Genomic DNA, 18,783 nt, shown 5'->3' on the forward strand with positions numbered 1-18,783 from the left:
AACTACATCATAGCATTTGGTCCACTTGTTTTATATTTAGACCTAAAAATCTAACAGTCTACTATAACCACAACTGAGCATGAAATTACTTACACTTCACTATACAAGATAAATGTTGAATAAATTATAAATATTGTATTGTTGGCCCAACTTCTTACAGTGGTATTTGTGAAGACAACAAGTAAGATTGTGTATTAAAATAAACTAAAAGAAAAATCAAATTAAGCCAGTGATTTACCTTCACTGAGATACAAACACATTTATAAAACCCCAGCCTCACACTCCCCACCCTCTGGACTGACGCTATCAAACTGCACTAAAGAGGTGAAGATGGACGTTATTTATTCTGTATATTATTTTATTTTATTTAGATATAGGCTGGTGTGCTTTCAGTTATCCTTCCCCTCAATTTAAAACCTCACTCCAAACAAGTAGTTACTCGTGAGGTAAAACCCTTGAAAATGTCAAACCCTTTGAAACAATATGCAGCTTTAACTCATTAAAATTCCAGAAACAGGATTTTACACACTCTGATCATGATCCCTGTTCATGTTTTAAATTTTTAGCATAACAAGATATTCTGTGATAAATGTATTTATCTTTGTCTTTACAACACTTTTCTTTTTTTCTATAACTAGAGCTCTGTTGTGGAGGATTTGAGGTCAGAGGGGTGAACAAGCTGTCCAAGCTGTAGTAGTCCTGGAGGGCCTGGGTGACTACGCAGCACAATCAGGAGTGATCTTTGGTCAGATCTGTGCCTTAGACATGGAATTCCAAAAGGACTGGACATACACCAAAGTTTTTTATTGATTAATTTTATACCAGATACAACATGTTAAGAAACAAACACTTGTTGCCATAGACTCTTTTTTTTTGTGCCTGACAGAAACAACCGTCCATCTTTGCTAGTTTAAAAAAAATTACATTGTAATATAATGTAAAAATTATAATATTATATTTAATATAATATAATGTAATAAATGTTATCCAGGTATTTTACTGACCTTTAAACAAAATGGAACCTGTTTTATGCAGATCACTGTTTTAAAGTTTTTTTAAGGAATGTTTGTGTGTTTAAATTGTTGGGGTACTGTTTTTTTTTTATAGGATTTTTTTTTTTATTTTATCACATAAACCAACTCCATCAGTGGTTACAATGGGAGATAACAGAGGTTTAAACATGTGAAGCATGTTATTGGGCAGAAATGTTCCCTCTTAAAATTGAGTAAACTTAAAAAAAAAAACGTTTTTGTGTCAAAACAGCTTTTTTTTTTTTTACCGGTTTAGGCATGTTTGATAAAAACATATTTTCATTCCAAAAGGACGAAGATCAAGACAAAGCCTTTTGAAATAGATGAGGAGGAAAATGAGAACAGTCAGTAGTCAGAACATACAGGATTGGAAAATCAAAAATTCTCAAAGCTTGCTTATAAGCCTGAACATAAAAGAGCACGAAGCGAGTGGGGCTTTACATTAAAAGCATAGCGTGAAAGCTGAAAACATTTCAAGCGTCTTTGCCGAAGAAGCTTGTTAAACTGAAGAGAATTGCTTTGACCGGACACATCTGAAGCAGCAGCTACACCAGCTGTGTTTAAATTGGCCTTGTAAAAAACCCTGTTGACTGGGTATTAGTTTGCACCAGCAGGTATCTCGCATCCAAATCGGCATATTTTGTGTCTTGCTAAATGATAACTAGATAAACTTTAACCCCACAAAGTAACCAATTTAGGAAGAGTGGACCAACAGGATAAGAACGAGGGGCTTTGGTTACTTCTCTCTTGAAGGCTCAATGCGACGCATTAAATTATCAGTAAACTTTTTCAGCTCCTCGTTAAAATGATGTATGATCACACAAACAAATCATCCATGGTTAAGACATTAGTAATGACAGCTCCGTAGTGGCAGTCGATGCACACTTAAGACCCTAGTAATGGCAGTGGTAGTTCAGTGGTAGCCCAGTAGCAGTGGTTAAGACTATTTAAGCTGAGGCTGAAAGCACATCTCTCTCTTCATGTATATATACACATAGTGTACATACACACATCTCGAAACATGACACAGAATTGCAATACAAATCGAATAGGTATCATTATATCATATCAGCTGATCCTTCTTGATTCCCATTCATATTTTTTCATATATTATTGTCACGTTGTACCAAACTATTATAAAGATAAAACATGATGATGTATTTGCATTCAACCAGTACCTGCCTATTTACAAGGCAATTAACATAGTTTATTTTAAATAACTTCCAGAATGTAACCTTCTGAAGCAAGTCAGTCATCACTCACAGTAAAAAAATAAAATAAAAACAATTACTGCATAAACACAGTGCACAGTGAAAATCTCTTTTCTTTTAATTCCAATTAAATTTTATGTCACAGCAATTTTATATTGAGTGTCTCTATTTTAATAATTGTGAAAAGAGAGATATTTGAACACCTACTGATGTCCCACCTGCATGGTTTTGTCATGCTGAGTAAACTTCACTAAAACCACAGCAGAAAAACAGGAGAAAAAAAAAAAAAAAAAACTTTACATGCATCACTGTAATCAAGTGAACACATTTTCCTTGTTCAAAAGCATTTGATCCAACGGTGAAAAAGAGGCTTCACAAAATGATCACAGGAAACTCACTCACTCACAGACCAAGACCAAAGAAAACATTTATGTAAAATCTTAAATATTAGTCTTTTTTCTGAATCCTTACAAATTCTGCATAAAACTAAGTATCTCAAATTGTTATGAAGAGAGCTTAAATATTGTGAACAAAATTTTATTAAAGAATAATAAACGAATGAATGGGACTGAAAAACAGCAAGCTCAGAAGTAGTGACTAGGGCGTCAATTTAACTGGAAATGGACTTTCATAGTCGGCTTAAATGCCCAAACTCCACCGCCTTGTTCTCAGATCCTGTAGGCACCACAGTGACACGAGGCTGGCGTCATTTGAAATATACTAAAGAGCTTGTATTGACTCCTACCACATGATTGTGGAACCTTATGATTCATAATGCATGTTGGTTACAGCAATCTGGAGCAATATGAACAGAATGAAAAACTAAATTAAACTGTTATACAATGAAAGCATAGAAACATAAAAATATAGTGTGGGTATGACAGCAGCAGTATGATTTGAAATGAAGTCTTAAATGTTTGAAGATGTGTGTCTGTAGCAGTGTGGTGGTTGTACAAACAGACGTGCAAACAGACGAGAAATCATGATACTGTTGTGTTAGCAGGAATATAGTGTGTGTGTGTGTTTGTGTGTGTGTGTGTGTGTGTGTGTGTGTGTGTGTGTGTGTGTGTGTGTGTGTGTGTGTGTGTGTGTGTGTGTACTGTGTGAAAAAAGCAAATCCATTAATTTAGTCCTTTGTGCTGTTCTGCTTGACGGCCTGAATAGCCTGCAAAAAGATGATGTAGGTTGTTGCAGGGTGTTGATGTATTTCCTTGTGTGCTGCAGATTAGGACCTCTGGTGTTCAAACAGTACAACTGCATGAGCAGAACAGAATAGATTTCCACACTGTCAATCAAACATTTGCATCACAATGCATTTTGTGACAATGTATTGTTACATCCCTATTAAACATGGGTATATTAAACTATGGAAATATTTGAAAAGGCCTCCAGATGTTCTGCCTGCAATCAAATTGCAAGTATAAAACTGGAAAAAAGTCAAAGAACTCAGAATCTATATATTTGAAATAAAGCACAATTATTTAATAACAACAGATTGAATTAAACAAAATGAAAATTTTAAAATAAAATCAGCCTAAGGTAAACCAACTAATCACCTAAATGTTAACGAGCAAGCTCTAGCAATCTGTCTGCAGCATCTGGAGCTAAACAAGTCTAACTCTAAACATTTAGCCAAAATATTCTGTAAAGATTAAAACTATAACAGCTGGTCATTTTGGGATTTTTTAATTTTTTTACCAGATGCGTGTTCTCCGATCTGTGATCTAATCTGTATTCTGTTCTCTAGTCTTTCAAGACTGTTTGCCTCATACTGGATAGTGTTAGCACACTGGCGGTTCACCAGAAATTACAGACGCAGATCAGGCGAGCAGAGGGACTGAATCATCACCCTCGCCTAATATTTTCCATCGTAATTAAATCCTCGTCCTCTGTGCCAATGCATATGTTTGTGTTCAACTCCTTTTTTGAGGAGTTAAAAAAAAAAAAAAAAAAAACAGGAGGTATTTTAATCACCATGAAGTTGATTATTGTCCAATAACAGTCTGAAGTGCTTCATTTCTCACAAAACTGATTTGGCAAAAATTTACATTCCATTTATTTAAGAATGACATGTCTCATGTTTAATATGATTTGATTCATAGTGATTTAAATTAGTGTTGTGGAACATCCACAGCACAGGTTTAGCTTTTGTGATCGCTTACTTCTTATGGTCAAAGACTTTTTTTTAAATGTGAAATAAACATTTAAACTTCTTAAATAAAATTTTATATGCTTCACCATATCATCAATTATTAAACTCTTATAAATTTGTTGTAAAACGTGTGTGCAAATTAGTTGTATAAATAATAAGGTATGATAAACGTATTAGTGATTCTTATTACAGCACATAAATATATCAGCTCAATATTTCATTTTACACAATTTCTATTTCAAAGTTCAAGCTTTGCGTAACGTCTGCTATGACAATTAAGTTGGGAAAATGTACTCAATTCGATTAATAAACTTTATTTGATCACAGCAGCAATGTACGTGAATATACCGGTAAATCTCTCAATACACACACACACATGTACGTTGGTCAGCCATAATGTTAAATCCACCTGTCCAATATGTTGGAGGTGAGATTTATGCCACTGATCAGCTTTGACCTGTCATGTCATGGACTGCACAAGACCTCTGAAGGTGTGCTGTGTTATCTGGAAATAAGATGTCAGCAGCAGATCCTACAAGTCATGATATTTGCAAGGTGAAGCCTCAGTGGATCGAGCTTGTTTGTTCAGCACATTCCACAGATGCTTGACTAGACTGTGATCTGGGGAACCTGGAAACCCAATCAACACCTTAAACTCCGTCATGTTCCTCAAATTATTCCTGATTTATTTTTGCAGTGTTTCAAAAGGAGACCACTTTATGATAAAAGCATAAATTATCAATACTGCAAGGGTGAGTCAAAAATGATCTGCACTCCAGTAATATTAAAACTTCTGTTAGCCGCACTGTTCAATTAGTCCATTCAAGGCTTAAGGCTACTGTCTCCACAGTCACTGCTGTGCAGGTGTAAATGAGTTAAATCAGTTCATATGTAACTGCGGTGCAAGCAAAAATGGATTCTACCCTTGCGATGTGCATGAAAGAAGAGCAGCACGCAGTTATTCTTGCATCATTTTGTGCAGGATGGGTGCCAAAACTCCTCACAGAAGAACATAAACAGATAAACAGCATTTGAATACCTGTAAACAAAATTGGGACTGATACTCTAAAGAAGGTGAAAGTTTCTTAAAGAGAATCATTACTAGTGACAAGACATAGATTCATCACTACGAGCCTGAGAGTACACAGCAGAGTATAGAACGAAAACATCGCCGGCCAAAGATAAAGTCGACCATCAGCTGAAAAATTATTGCTTACAGTTTTTTAGGATTCTCAAGGGTCCGTATTGGAACATTATCAGAAGAAATTTTAACAATCAACAGTGCTTGTTACAGTGAGATCCCTATTGAAGAGCTAAAGCCTAAACTACCGTCCAGGGGTGTTGTGATCTTCTGTCTGATCACACTGTGGACACACTGCAAAAACTGTTTTTTTTTTTTTTGAGGTGTTAAAGCATTCTACCTATAATTCTGATATTTGATTGGTCACCTGAAAGCAGCCCTATTAGGTTGAAGATTCACTTTTAATGAAGAAGTGAAGAGAGCAGTGCATTTGTGGTTCGCAGCTCAGCTTAAAACATTTCTTAATAAGGAAATACAAAAAAATTGTTGACATATGGACAAAGTGTGTTGAAAAGCAAGGAGAATATAAAAAAATGATAATGATGCATTTGTCTTTTCTAAAAATAAAAAAATATATATTTTACAGCCAGATTGCAAATAATTTTCGACTCACCCACATACATACTGTACTACCATGTGTTTTTAACCAGCCAGAGACCACAAGCTCATTGTTTTGTTTTCTACTGGCTCACAGAACTGAGGTTTCTGAATTAATGGGGCAAAGTTCACCCGTACAAAATCGCATGAAGCCAAATCACTACTAATAGAATCTGTTCAGTGAACTGGCTTTTCCACCACCATGGTGAAGTTTATTTGTTAAAATCAGAGCATATTCAGACGTCTCCTGTAGCTCTGTAACTGAGACTCAAAGAACGTAAATGCTGTGGCTAAACCGTAGATGTTGCCGACTCAGAATACATTTGTTACATTTGCAGATTCTGAATGAACTGTTTACAGACTGACAAAAAGCTGTGCATGCTCAGCAACCACAAACAGCAAACACAGCAGAAAACAACTACAAAATCTGCTCCACAAGCTTGTCATATTTATATAGTGTTACGTTTGACCAAAACAATAAAGGAGTTCCTTTCAGTGGTCTTTAAAAAAAATAAATAAATAGAAATGTGGCTAGAAATGAAAGCCTGTCGATAATCAGCTATTCAGAAAATTCCTAAAAGCTGAGAAGTCGTGTCTGCTCTCTGTTCCAGTGTCTTAAGGCTAAAATCTGGTGACTAATCACTGGCAGTGAGTACACATTGTACAGAAACAGCAGAAAGCCTCTATTGCAAAAAGGATGACGGAGTATTCAGGTATTTCCAGGTCGGATGCATACTGCAAATGTTTTTGGAACATGTTCAGTCAATGGCAAGAATGGTACATGTAATAAAAACGCCAAATGCAGTTCATTCAGGGCTCAGAATATATATGTATATATACTTTTAGTTTTACTAGAAAAGGAGCATGCAAATCTTTGTTGTCATAAAACAGTGCTAGGAATATATTGTCAAAAGGGGACATGACACTACCACAGGCTACATCTTCAGCCACAAATACTATGTTAAAACCACAGACTGTATAAAAAGGACTGTGTAAACCCTGTGTGACATCACCGGAGCACAACTGTGGGAGCTCTGGTCTTCACCACTTCTTACCTCACTTACTACAAACTAGCTAGGGCAGTTTTAGCTAAAATGCTTTAGTGATTCTGCTGGGCATAGAGTCAAAAAGACATCTGCAATACTCTGGTTCCTTAAGATTTGTCACCGAAGTTCTCAACTCACTTGAAAATTCCCTGCTTTGAACCATTTTTGTGCAGAGACGGACACCCCAGCTTTACAAAATAAAGGTCCTGCCACGTATTTGTTCCATCTGTTAACTAAAGCAGCTGACTCTCATTAGCACAACCAGAGAGATAAGAAATAATTAGTGACATCATCTGTTTTCTGCACAAGGAGAACTATAGTACATGAAACATGCTGTCTTAATACTTTTGGACACCGCTTTAGCCTTAAAGTGATAGCTACAGTAAACAGGCAGCAGTTAAATATTGAGGGGAAAAATAACAAACAAACACTGGGATATTAACTTCACATTCAACCCAACATTAAGGATAAAATGTGTATTTTCTTACTCTGGAGTGGACAGAGAACCAAGTACAACTAATTATATATTTTCACATTTTCCCCTGGGTGTTATGATGGTACTCCCGTGACCCTGCAGGATATGTCAGAATATGTGGTACAAAAGATGAATGAACCAATGAACATTTTCCCCTGGTAAAGCCTGCTGAGCAAGTCTAATCACACAGGAGCGCTGATCACAAGCAAAAGTCAGGGAGCGTCTAAAAAGGGCATGACCTGAGCTACTGTGAAAGATTCTAACAAGATTGAAGTTGTCTAAATCGCAGGATTACTGCAGTGTACACAGGATTTGTTTTCTTTTAATAGAACATATACAACTAGCCATAACAATATAACCACCTGCCTAATACTGAGTAAATTCCCCCCTTTTGCAACTATAGGAGTGATGCACTGTGTGTTCTGACTGAGCGTTTTCATTCATTTGATCTACACGAACGCTTCTATTGGATCAGACTAAACAGGCCAGCCTTTGCCAGTTCACCGATTTTTCTTCCTTGGATCACTTTTGGTATGTCCTGACCACTACAGACTAGGAACATACCACACGAGCTACAGTTTTGGAGTTGCTCTGATGCAGCGCTCTAGCCATAACAATTTGGCCCTTCTCAAAGTCACTCAAATCCTCATGCTTTTTCATTTTTTCTGCTCCCAACATATCACCGTCAGGAAAAAAAGTTTCACTTGCTGCCTAATATATCCCATCCACTACAAGCTGCCATTATAACGAGATATTGCAGCTACAGTGAGAAGGGCCAAATTGTAATGGTTAAAGGATAAGGCTCAATGATGCACATGGGGAGTGAAGGCTGTACTGTAGCTCAAATTGAGGAAAAGGTTAATGCTGGTTTCAATAGAAGGGTGTCAGAACACAGTGTTTTGGCAGTCAAGGGGGGACCTACTTAATATTCGGTAGATAGTCATAATGTTATGGCTGTTCAGTGTATTAATTAATGACTTTTAAAGATCGACATTGTTAAATAAGTAATTAGTTGCACCTCATGAAATGCATGAATTTAGATACTACTAGAAATACATTTTATTTTTTACACTATATGGCACTTCATGAATGGGCCAGGGGTAGCTCAGTGGTTAAGGCATTGGACTTCGGTTTGGAAGATCCCAAGTTGCCACTGGTGGGCCCTTGAGCAAGGCCCTTAACCCTCATCTGCTCAGATGTGTAATGAGATAAAAATGTAAGTCGCTCTGGATAAGAGCGTCTGCCAAATGCCTAAATGTGAATGTAAATGAATGGTTCTGTTACAGTATTATTTTTCAAGTCCTAAGTTTGATCCTCTCAAATACTTAGCAGGACCCGTCAGATAACCAATAATCCAAATCAAATTAAGTTTAATTAACTGCGGAAGCCAAAAATCATCATCATTTTAGAGCTCTGGCTAGCAGTAGTATTAATTAGTCAGTGAAATGACTCAGTACCCCACTGCATTAACAACTTGCCCTGTAGTGCCAAGGAGTTTTTGGTAAATGCTAGGCAACAGGAACTGCATAAGGGATCCAAGCCTAAAGCAATGCTCTGCGATGATGTAACATGGGATCGGCACCTACACACACCTTCAAAAAGTACCTTCAACACCTGAAGGCCGAATCATAACCCAGAGCGTGCAAGACTGCATGAGGAGGTGTACAAACGGGTGCAGAGTGCAAGAATGACGGCTGTTTAGAAACCCTTTGGGTCCATGATGTTTAGTTATACCTAACTAAACATTGCATCAGATTGCAAATAGTAAATCCACATGACACGCACACCACCCAACCCCTCCGAACACAATACACCCCTCCGTTTATCTGGCAGGCAGCAATGTATAACTGTCTTTCATACTAAACAGTAGTAATCAGCGCAGCACACAGACATCCCCATCTTCAGAAACAACCAGCTGTTTGCACATGATATGCTAACTACTAGATTGTGAGAGAGAGAGAGAGAGAGAGAGAGAGAGAGAGAGAGAGAGAGAGAGAGAGAGGTTATTGCCTACAAGCCACACATTTCAAGACCGAAAATACTGCAATTACTGCTTCAACTCTATAAAGCACAGGGAACTTCTAATGTCAGTGATGCAGTGCAGCCAGGGAGCACAATTACACAACTCACAATACAAACAGGAAGAAAAGAACCAGGACAATGTAAGCAGTGAGGCATGTCTGTGTTCCAGATACCTGAGAGCTTATTTCTGTCGTCATGGTGGAAAATGGGCGAGACAGAAACCAGAGCTAGAAGGTTAGGACAGAGTTTGCAAAGTGGGGGAAACTTCTTACTCCATCAACAAATAAAGAGACCCCACCATGACATTTATAAATTATCCTTTAAAATTGCACAGGACTAAGCCTGAGAAAGGTCGTTGTCTCGATCACATTTTTAATGTTGCAGTACAACAACAGTTTCTGAAGACAAGCACATACGAGCAGACTATTCAGTCTTTTTTTCATAGTTACCTTCAAGTACGTTCAACACCTGCTTATAAAATAAACCACAAATCAGTTTGTATAATTAAATGTAATGCACCAATGATGATGCAATGCAAGGTCATAACTATAGAAAGTGCTTTGGAATTCCTCCACCTGCTGAACTACACACATGAGCCGAGGTACTATCTGCCTAAAGAATTTGATAGATTAAATATTTTTAGAATAAGGAAGACTACATTTTTTTATTGCCAAAAAAAGGTACTGAGCCTAGACCTGCCCAAATGAAGCAACCACAGATCATACTACTGCCTCCAGAGACTTGCACAGTGGGCACTTTGCATGATGGGTACATCGCTTCATGCGCTTCCTTTTTACTCTGACACACCCATTGCACTTAAAAAGGGATTCATGGCTTCTTGTCGCATTATGTGTGTGGAAGTACTCTTACGTTCACTATTGAACATCTACTGTCGATTGTATACAATGAAGCTTCAATTGTAAACATAAACATTTTTTTGTTTCAATAATGCATGTTCTTAACCCAAGAACTGTTACCATCTTATAATTGCTGTAATTATCCAAACAAAAACCCTCAAGCTTATAAAAAATTGAAATCATGACTTTTTGGCCAGGCAGTGTACATACATAAACATATGTGCAAGAACCCTTTATATCTTTATAGAGATTACACATGTTATAAAGACTGCCCTACTTTAATATACACAACAATAAAGCACAGATTATATCTGAACCTCTACACAACATCCAAACCTCAAAGTTAATTAAGAGTGTGATTTAACAGATCGTCTTCTTACAAAAAAAATGACAGATGTTATAATATGAAAATAGGCAACACATAAAGAGGAAGTATTAGCAAGTAAGGAACTGACTGTGTCCTTTGCATTGTCACTCTGAATGTGTGCCAAAGTTTCTGTTTACTGTATGCCTTCAGTGCATCCACAAAACTTGAAATAAAACACCACCCTGGAAGACATGAAATGTTTTTATACTGAAATGATTGTGACGTGCTTAGTTTTGTTACAAGTTAGCAATTATCTGCCACTCTGATGTTACTAAAAGACAACAGTGTTAAACAGGAGAACAAAACAATACATAATGAATAGCAGTCAGGTTTAGCTGAAACAAAGAGCTAGAGCGTTTTTTTCTCAGTGGCATATAAATATGAAACAACAGTGAAATAATAGAGATAAAAAGAAAATAAAAAATGTGTTGCAGAGACACAGCTTGATTAGTTACAGTGAACCATAAGATGACAAACATAGTGGCACTGATGGCAGTATTAGCATAACTGTTAAAGCTTTGGAAGAGTGTACAGACTAAAGGCATGAAGGTCAACCGCAGCATTGTCTTTAGACAGGATGAAACAATCACGGCACCACTATCAAGACTGCACATGTAGGAATCGTTTAAGTGAAAATGCGAATCATTTTGATAAAACAAGATTGGTTATTCAAAACATTATCTTGAATATCATGAAGATAAGCATGCCTGTCATTCAGGGTAAATTTCTCTTTAAGTGCAGGACGTTCCGCCTTGTCCATGCACTGTATGAAAATCAGAAAAAAAGCAACATGTCTATTGTCTATATGCATAGCTGACAATCCTTGGCATCCCAGGGACCAAACACAAACACATTCTACTGAATGAACTAGAGAAATATTAATGTATTTACCATAAACTTGGTAGGGTGCCTGAGGGCGTGGAGCCTATCCCAGAGAGATCAAGGCACAAGGCATGGAACACCCAGGATGATGTGCCAAATAATCACATAGCACAAGCAACCACAAACAGTACTAACAATTATAGACTATAGACAACCAGAAACGCCTACATCACGTCTTTGGTCTGGGGGGGTGGGGGGGATGGGTGGATGGAGAACATGGAGAAAACCTCACAAGCACTGGGAAAACATGCAAACTCCACACACACACACACACACACACAAGATTCGAAGCATTAACCCAAGGTGATGCTTGCTAACCACTAAACTGCTAGAACTGATCCCCACTCAGATAAACACGACTGCTATTTTCACAAGAACTTTTTCTTTGCTGCTATTACAACATAAAAAGTTTACTGCCTTGAACAATGTATTTGCACTTCCACTATTAAGCTCTGTGTACTGGTCACAGTATATTGTAACAGTTTGCAAATTTATACACTTTTACATTGTCTTTTTGTATAGTTATTAGCTACTTTTGTTCATTTATGTTCTATGTAGCACCTTGGTCCTGGAGGAAAGTTGTTTTGAAATGACAATAAAAGCCTACATGGCTTGAAATAAAGTAATACGTGGCAGTGGTGGCTCAAACAGTTAAGGCTCTGGGATACTGATCCGAAGGGTGAGGTACACCGTCAAGCTGCCACTGTTGAGATCTTGAGCAAAGTGTTTAATCATATCTGCTTTAGGGGCGCTGTATCCTGGCTGCCCCTGTGCTCTGACCCCAGCTTCCTAACTTCCTACAGTATGTGAAACAAATCATTCCGCTGTGCTGTAGGGTACATGTGACAAATAATTGAATCTTAATCTTAAATGGCCATTGGTGGCTCAGTGGTAGGTTTCTCGCTTGCCATGCGGAAGGCCCGGGTTCGATTCCCAGCCAATGCCCAAACCCCAGCCACTGGATGCGGTGCCTGAATAAAACATGAGGAACAACATCTGGCCAAACTGTTGCAAACTTTATTCCACCCTCGCAAAAAAAAACCCACAACTAATCTGTGTTCCACACTGAAATATTCATGTAATCCCAGGTTACCCAAGACCAGCCAGGCCTCTAGAGATACCGCAGCTCAAGAAACCCAGAAGTAAATCAGCATCATGGCTCACATTACTCTGCGTTTAAATAACCCAGGAGATCCCAAACACTGATATATCTTACGCTGCTAATATGTCTTTTTCCCCCCACAGACACTTTCTGTGAAGCTCCTTCTGTATCTGACGTACAGATCTTCTTCATTCATAGTGAGGGCAGTTGAGGTGGGATGACGTAGTAAAACACCTCGCCTAAGCAATGATGACGCAGTACTTCTGGAATGGGAGGGGTTTTTAATTTTTTTCTCCTTTAAATCCACACCCAAACCATTTCGATGATATCGAAATAATTATTTAGACACGTCACGTATAATAAAAATAAATAAATAGATAGATAAATAAATAACTATCAGCTGTTAATTGAAGGGAACACCACCGGCTCGTGTCCATTCACTACCGGGAAGCCGGTGTTAGCTCTGAGGAAGAGTGAGTGCTGTTAGCGCGCTCTCTCTCTCTCGCGCGCGCGCGCTCTCTCTCTCCCCCTCTCGTGCTCTCCCTCTCGTGCTCTATCTACATTTCCTCTGTTACTATATGAACACCGTGTACTATGACAGTATCCAGGTTGAACCGCGACTCGGGTCGTTCCCAAACCTGCGTACACACGTCCCTGTGGATGTGTGTGTGTGTGTGTTTTATACACCCCTCTCTGACACTCACGCAGCACCGGGTGCTCACCCACCTTTAGCCTCACAGTCGGCGCAGTATTTGTTGTCCTCCTCCCGGAGCATTTTGGACAGGATGGCCTGATGCTGCTCATTCAGTTTCTGAGCCTTCTCCCTCTCCGAGCGCGTCGTCATTTTCTCCCGGCTTTCTTCCTGATGATTCGTTTCACAATCCGTAACCTTTTCCCTCTCGCTCTCTCGCTCTCTCTTTCTCGCTCTATCTATCTATGTGTGTAATATGTCCACACTAAATATGGAAGACCATCCCCTGGAGAGAAAAAGAAACACCTTACAAGAGACACGGTTTCCAACGGGGTGTCTGGAATCAGTGGAATATGGCAGATGGAACCGACAACCCGGAAGCGGAAACGTTTGCCTTGTGAATGAACGTCAAATATTATTTTCTTTCCCTTTTTATTATACGTACTGGTTAATTATACATATAACTCTTTTTAACCAATTCAGCCTATTGTTTGTGGTTCCACGTTTAACACATGTAAGTGTTTTTTTTTTATCTAAATATGTCCCGATGGTTAATTACGTAACTATAAGGAATATTAAATAGTTTGACGTCATCGTGTGTGCTTCTCAGGGATTGGTGTTTGTGTTCTAACGTAAAAACGACTAGTAAGAAAATAAGGATGAAGATGAGGATGAAGTGGAGGATGCCCACGTTTTTATATCTGGTTCATTATTAAACATGCTGTACTGTACTCTATGTTTAAATGTCTACATGAGCGTTACAGAGAACATGAGCATATATAGCACATCAGTCTAACCTCCACCTCAGAGAATAAACATTTTAAATAAATATTTGCATTTCTATGAAGGTTTCTCTGAGTGATCTGTGGAAAAGGTTCTACAGTACAAGCATACACCACTTCTCCTTGTCTCCTTTATCATAATATTATAAATATTATAACAATCTTAATAAAGATTTTAACAAGAATAATAGTTACAATAAATTTCATCTCCAGATAGTCATAATATGCTGCATTTATAGACTGTATTTACTGTATACTCGATCGAAAAAGATCAGAGACTTTTATATTTTTAATTTCTTAAACACAGAGAACATGAGCCAATATAGCACTTTTACATTGACAAAAAAGGTAAGTTTTACATGTTTTTCATAAGAAGAACATTTCTGTAAATATGGGGTTTATAAGCACAATAGGTGCGGAAAAAGATTAATTACCTAGGCACCTTACCAATTAACAAACATCTACATATATAGGTAGATAATCAACTTTACATTTATATTGACATAATGTTAATGCATTATTATGAGCTTATAAACAATTATATGTCAATGCCTGATTCATATATTGTGCATTGGGATTTTTCGAGATTAATGAGAAAGTCTTCCTTTCTATGCAGTTCAGCAAAAACAACAGTTAATTCATGCTCAGGAACTGCTTTTTCCTGGTTATATAGCAGTAAATATTGAGGCTATCCCAGGAATACTTTGTGTGAGGCAAGAATAAAACCTGCCTGAGACACCACTCCACCACAAAGACTCGTGCAAAGAAAGTACAGTAGGTAAGTAAGTAGGTAAGTGAGTAAATACGAGTAAAAGAGTGAATGAGTAAGTAAAAAAGTAAGTTAGAGAGTGAGTAAGTAAGTAAGGGAGTGAGAACATTACTGAGTGAGTGAGTAAGCCATTTAGCACTAACTTCAGCAATTTATAACAGCAAGTCCACCTACTGGCATGTTTTTTGGAAAGTGAGGAGAAACTAAAAAAAAAAATTATAGGACACATACAGGACACGAAAAAGCAGCACAGTGCTGCAACACCACGTAATGTTTTTAATATTTTAATGAAATTAAATTTTAAATGCCAGAATTTTTACAAATACAACAGAAAGACAAAAATTCTAAATCCATTCCACTTTATTCATTGGATTTTAAATGTTTTCTTACTGATATTCATATTTTACATTCATGGAACTGATTTGTTCACACACTTCTTAGGCAAAAATACATTTTAACAATATACAGTACAGTAAATCAAGTGCTCGTGCACAGGTGACACCAGAAAAGGCAGCATTTTCCATTATTAATAACTTCTACCACGTTCCCCAAAATGTATTATGTGGTCTGTCTGCATGATAACGCACATCTAAAGATATCACACTTGTGGGATGCACACATGTTAAGGTTGACCTAGAAGTCAATACAGCGTCCCTTTCTTTCCCAGTCTCCATACCGTGTTGGCTCGGGGCCTGTAGGACCACCTTTTTCTTTTGTGCATGGATTCACATCATCTGGAAATCCTGCAATGTAACAAAACAGTCTAAAATTATATGGGTTAGATCACTAGATTTAAGCCAAATGTTTCACATACTGTATGTTATTATTTCTATCATTATGTGTTATGTCAGTCTTCTTACTCTTCAATTTACTTTAGCTGGTTGTGGTAAATGACCTGCATATCATCAGCATATTTCAGCACATCAAGACACATTACACAATGCGTTACAGCACTTTCAGTGAATTAAATTCAGGTTTGTAAATCTATTAGAAAATAAAAAGGACTTAGCACAGGGGGCACATGACATTTAAAAAAAGGAGCTCAGATATATCAGATTTCTATAGATTATACTTCAGAAATCTCTTTACTTGATTAAAACTTACATTTAATACATTCAGTTGATTGGGCATAATCTGGAAAGGTTTGAGGTTGCAAAGAAGCATTATAGTACACATCAGCAAAAAATAAACCACAAGTGAGGCGACAGGAACTTGCAGAAAATGTTTGTTTCTCTTCCTCATATATAATCTGTCTCGGAGTTCTGCATCTTTGCATGTCCTTAAACATAGGGTGACATTCATAATTTTAAATTGGCAGATGTTCAGAACCTCTGAGGCTCTTCTCAGTGTTAACTGTACAGCCAAGTTGGCAATTGAGCTAGCACCACACCAATCAGGCATTTAATAAAAAGCAGCCAGAAAGGAGCCATATAGCACATAGAATGGTACATTGATCAGTTTGTCAAAAAAGACTTTTAGTGCATGAGAGACAAGATTCTACGTCTGATTTGCCTGAAGGTAAATTACATGTGTCCACAACACATCTAGTCTTTTTGAAGTTTATAATAAATTTGATAATGTTACATGTGATGTTTTTGGAAAACATTTAGCTAAAATGTGTGTTCCCTAAGTTTAGTACTCTATTCTGGCTAAATCTGAAAAAAATATAGAAAAATCTGACTGTCATCCCCCCAGCAAGAGGTCACTGGACTTTAAAAAAAAAAAGAATGCTTAGACATCAGCATTAAAGAATTAAGTCAGGTGCCCTTTAACTGGAAAAATATTCTCTCATTCTATTCTTATAGCCATTCTTATAGTCAGTTTTTGTTATTGGATTCTAAAACTAGGTAAGATGTTTAACATAATTTTTTTCTAAGAACTTTAAAACTAAATTTGGATTTACTTGTTTAACGTGTCAACAGAATAAACAAGTTCCTCACAGGAGTAAAATAATTACAGTCTAATAAAATATGTTTGATGGACAAAGGGGTTTTATATGATGAACACTGTGGTGAATTTTCTTTTAATAGTAAGAAAAATTCTCTAACTGACCTTTCAGTACTAATTTCTTTTGAAAACGTAATCCAATTCCTCAAATTTTTAAAATATGTACTGCATTATTTGGCCTTTGGTGGAGCTATAGATCTTTGTTTTTGTGTGCATTAAACTTATAGAACACATCCATATTCTCTCATTTACTTATCTTGTCACAAGAGACCTGGAGCCTATTCAAGGGGGCAGGGTACACCCTGGATGCCCTGGAAACCCACCAAGCACAAAGAGAACATGCAAACTTCACACACACACACACACACACACACACACAGACCCAAGGCGACTGGGAATCAAATCAGGAATAATAAAATAATTCCGTTTTTTTTTTTTTGCATTTTATGAATAAAAATCTCAGACAATGTTAACTGACCTTGTATAGGGTTGCCATGGTTTCTAAGTTTTACACTTAGACTTGGTGTATGATCAGAGAATAATAGCCAAAATTTTTGAGAATTACACAACTATTAATTTGCTGCCTCAGTTATGATGCCAAGTTGCATATACTGTATTCCAGAATGTATGAAAAGTGATCAGATGAATTGTAAAGTCCATCTTTGCCCTGAAAATGAACTTAACTTTAAAACTTTTAACATTCTCTAAACTTTTGCTGCCACTACTTTTTGTTATTATTATGGTAGTGTAATAAACACAGTCAGTAATAATAAAAATAAAAAATACGGAAAACTTATTTCATATACACCCAAGCACATAGACACTTTTGCACAATGTTTGTGACACCATTTATCACGGTCTTAATACGTCACGTGTCCTTTATCTTTCTGATAGACATTTCGAATGTTGCATTAGTGGCCTACTTGCAAAGGCGTCTGTAGTTTTTGTGTCCTTATCATCCGTGTCAAACTTCCCTACAGGTGTCTTTGGCTTGCGGAGGGGCTTCTTATCCTCTCTGGATGTGTAGCCTGCTGTTCTGGAACAAGCTAGAACACGGAGGGCACAAGACTGTATAAGAGCTTTATTAACACTAGACCATTTTTAAATGGCTCAACTAGAGCTGGCAAACACGATGCCTATACCAGTTACCTGTAACCAAAGAGTCCGATAACAGTCTGTTTTTCACCAAACATTTATTACTAAAAGAACAGAAACGCAAAAGGGACATTGTGCTCAGCGTAGTGTTTTGGCGCACTAAAATGACGTAAGTCGCTCGCCATCAGCTGACGACGACAATGCATTTAAGGGTGTTAATGCGGCGCAATTTATGCGCAGGAGTAATATGCGCAGAGTAATAACTGAGTCCGTTTACCTAAATTAAGCTATCAGATGCTGAATCTTAATTAAATATAAAATTAGAGGAAACTTAAGGAACACTTTATGAAACATGTAACACTTTATACAGAAGTGCCTGCAGTAGGAGAAAATGATTAAGTATCAGTAGTATAAGTTTAAGCAGTAAGAATTGCATTTGATATTACTTTATTTTTTTCCTCATTTATTTATTGTTTTAAATTCAGTAACCAAAAAAACTCAGCTTTTTTGTACCTTTGCTATATGACTTTTTAACATTTGGCATGTGCATGCAGTCCACTCTTAAGTCATTGTTGTACAGTAGTGATCCTCATTTTTAGTCAATGTACACTATATTTACATTTTCACTGCGAAAAAGATTTATGCCTAAGGGTCCACCCATAAGAAATGAAACATA

General features: G+C 37.2%; 2 protein-coding genes across 3 annotated transcripts in view; both read right to left on the bottom strand.

Annotated features, from left to right (window-relative positions):
* smap1 (small ArfGAP 1) overlaps positions 1-13,891 on the bottom strand; it is a 112,577-nt gene extending 98,686 nt beyond the window's left edge. The window contains exon 1 of one of the 2 annotated variants that reach the window (XM_053501902.1): positions 13,550-13,891. In XM_053501902.1, coding sequence (XP_053357877.1) covers positions 13,550-13,667 — 118 coding nt within the window. In that variant the 5' untranslated portion in view covers positions 13,668-13,891. The remainder of the gene's footprint in view (positions 1-13,549) is intronic. The other variant, XM_053501903.1, reaches the window with a different exon arrangement.
* A 1,516-nt stretch (positions 13,892-15,407) lies between these two features.
* sdhaf4 (succinate dehydrogenase complex assembly factor 4) lies at positions 15,408-18,267 on the bottom strand. Its single transcript, XM_053502493.1, has 3 exons — positions 18,162-18,267; positions 17,936-18,058; positions 15,408-15,808 (listed from the first exon to the last, which is right to left on the bottom strand). The coding sequence occupies exons 1-3, from the start codon at positions 18,238-18,240 to the stop codon at positions 15,699-15,701; spliced, it is 312 nt and encodes a 103-aa protein (XP_053358468.1). The 5' UTR covers positions 18,241-18,267; the 3' UTR covers positions 15,408-15,698.
* Positions 18,268-18,783: the final 516 nt, after the last annotated feature.

Source organism: Clarias gariepinus, chromosome 8, assembly GCF_024256425.1.
Source record: "Clarias gariepinus isolate MV-2021 ecotype Netherlands chromosome 8, CGAR_prim_01v2, whole genome shotgun sequence".
Lineage (NCBI taxonomy): Eukaryota > Metazoa > Chordata > Actinopteri > Siluriformes > Clariidae > Clarias > Clarias gariepinus.

What these genes read in the sequence shown, in the direction of transcription:
- sdhaf4 (XM_053502493.1), bottom strand. Translation starts at nt 18,240, where the DNA reads ATGTCCCTTTTGCGTTTCTGTTCTTTTAGTAATAAATGTTTGGTGAAA. An exon ending in ATCGGACTCTTTGGTTACAG is followed by an intron (nt 18,059 to 18,161) that starts GTAACTGGTATA and finishes TCCGTGTTCTAG; the next exon opens with CTTGTTCCAGAACAGCAGGC. An exon ending in AACTACAGACGCCTTTGCAA is followed by an intron (nt 15,809 to 17,935) that starts GTAGGCCACTAA and finishes GTTACATTGCAG; the next exon opens with GATTTCCAGATGATGTGAAT.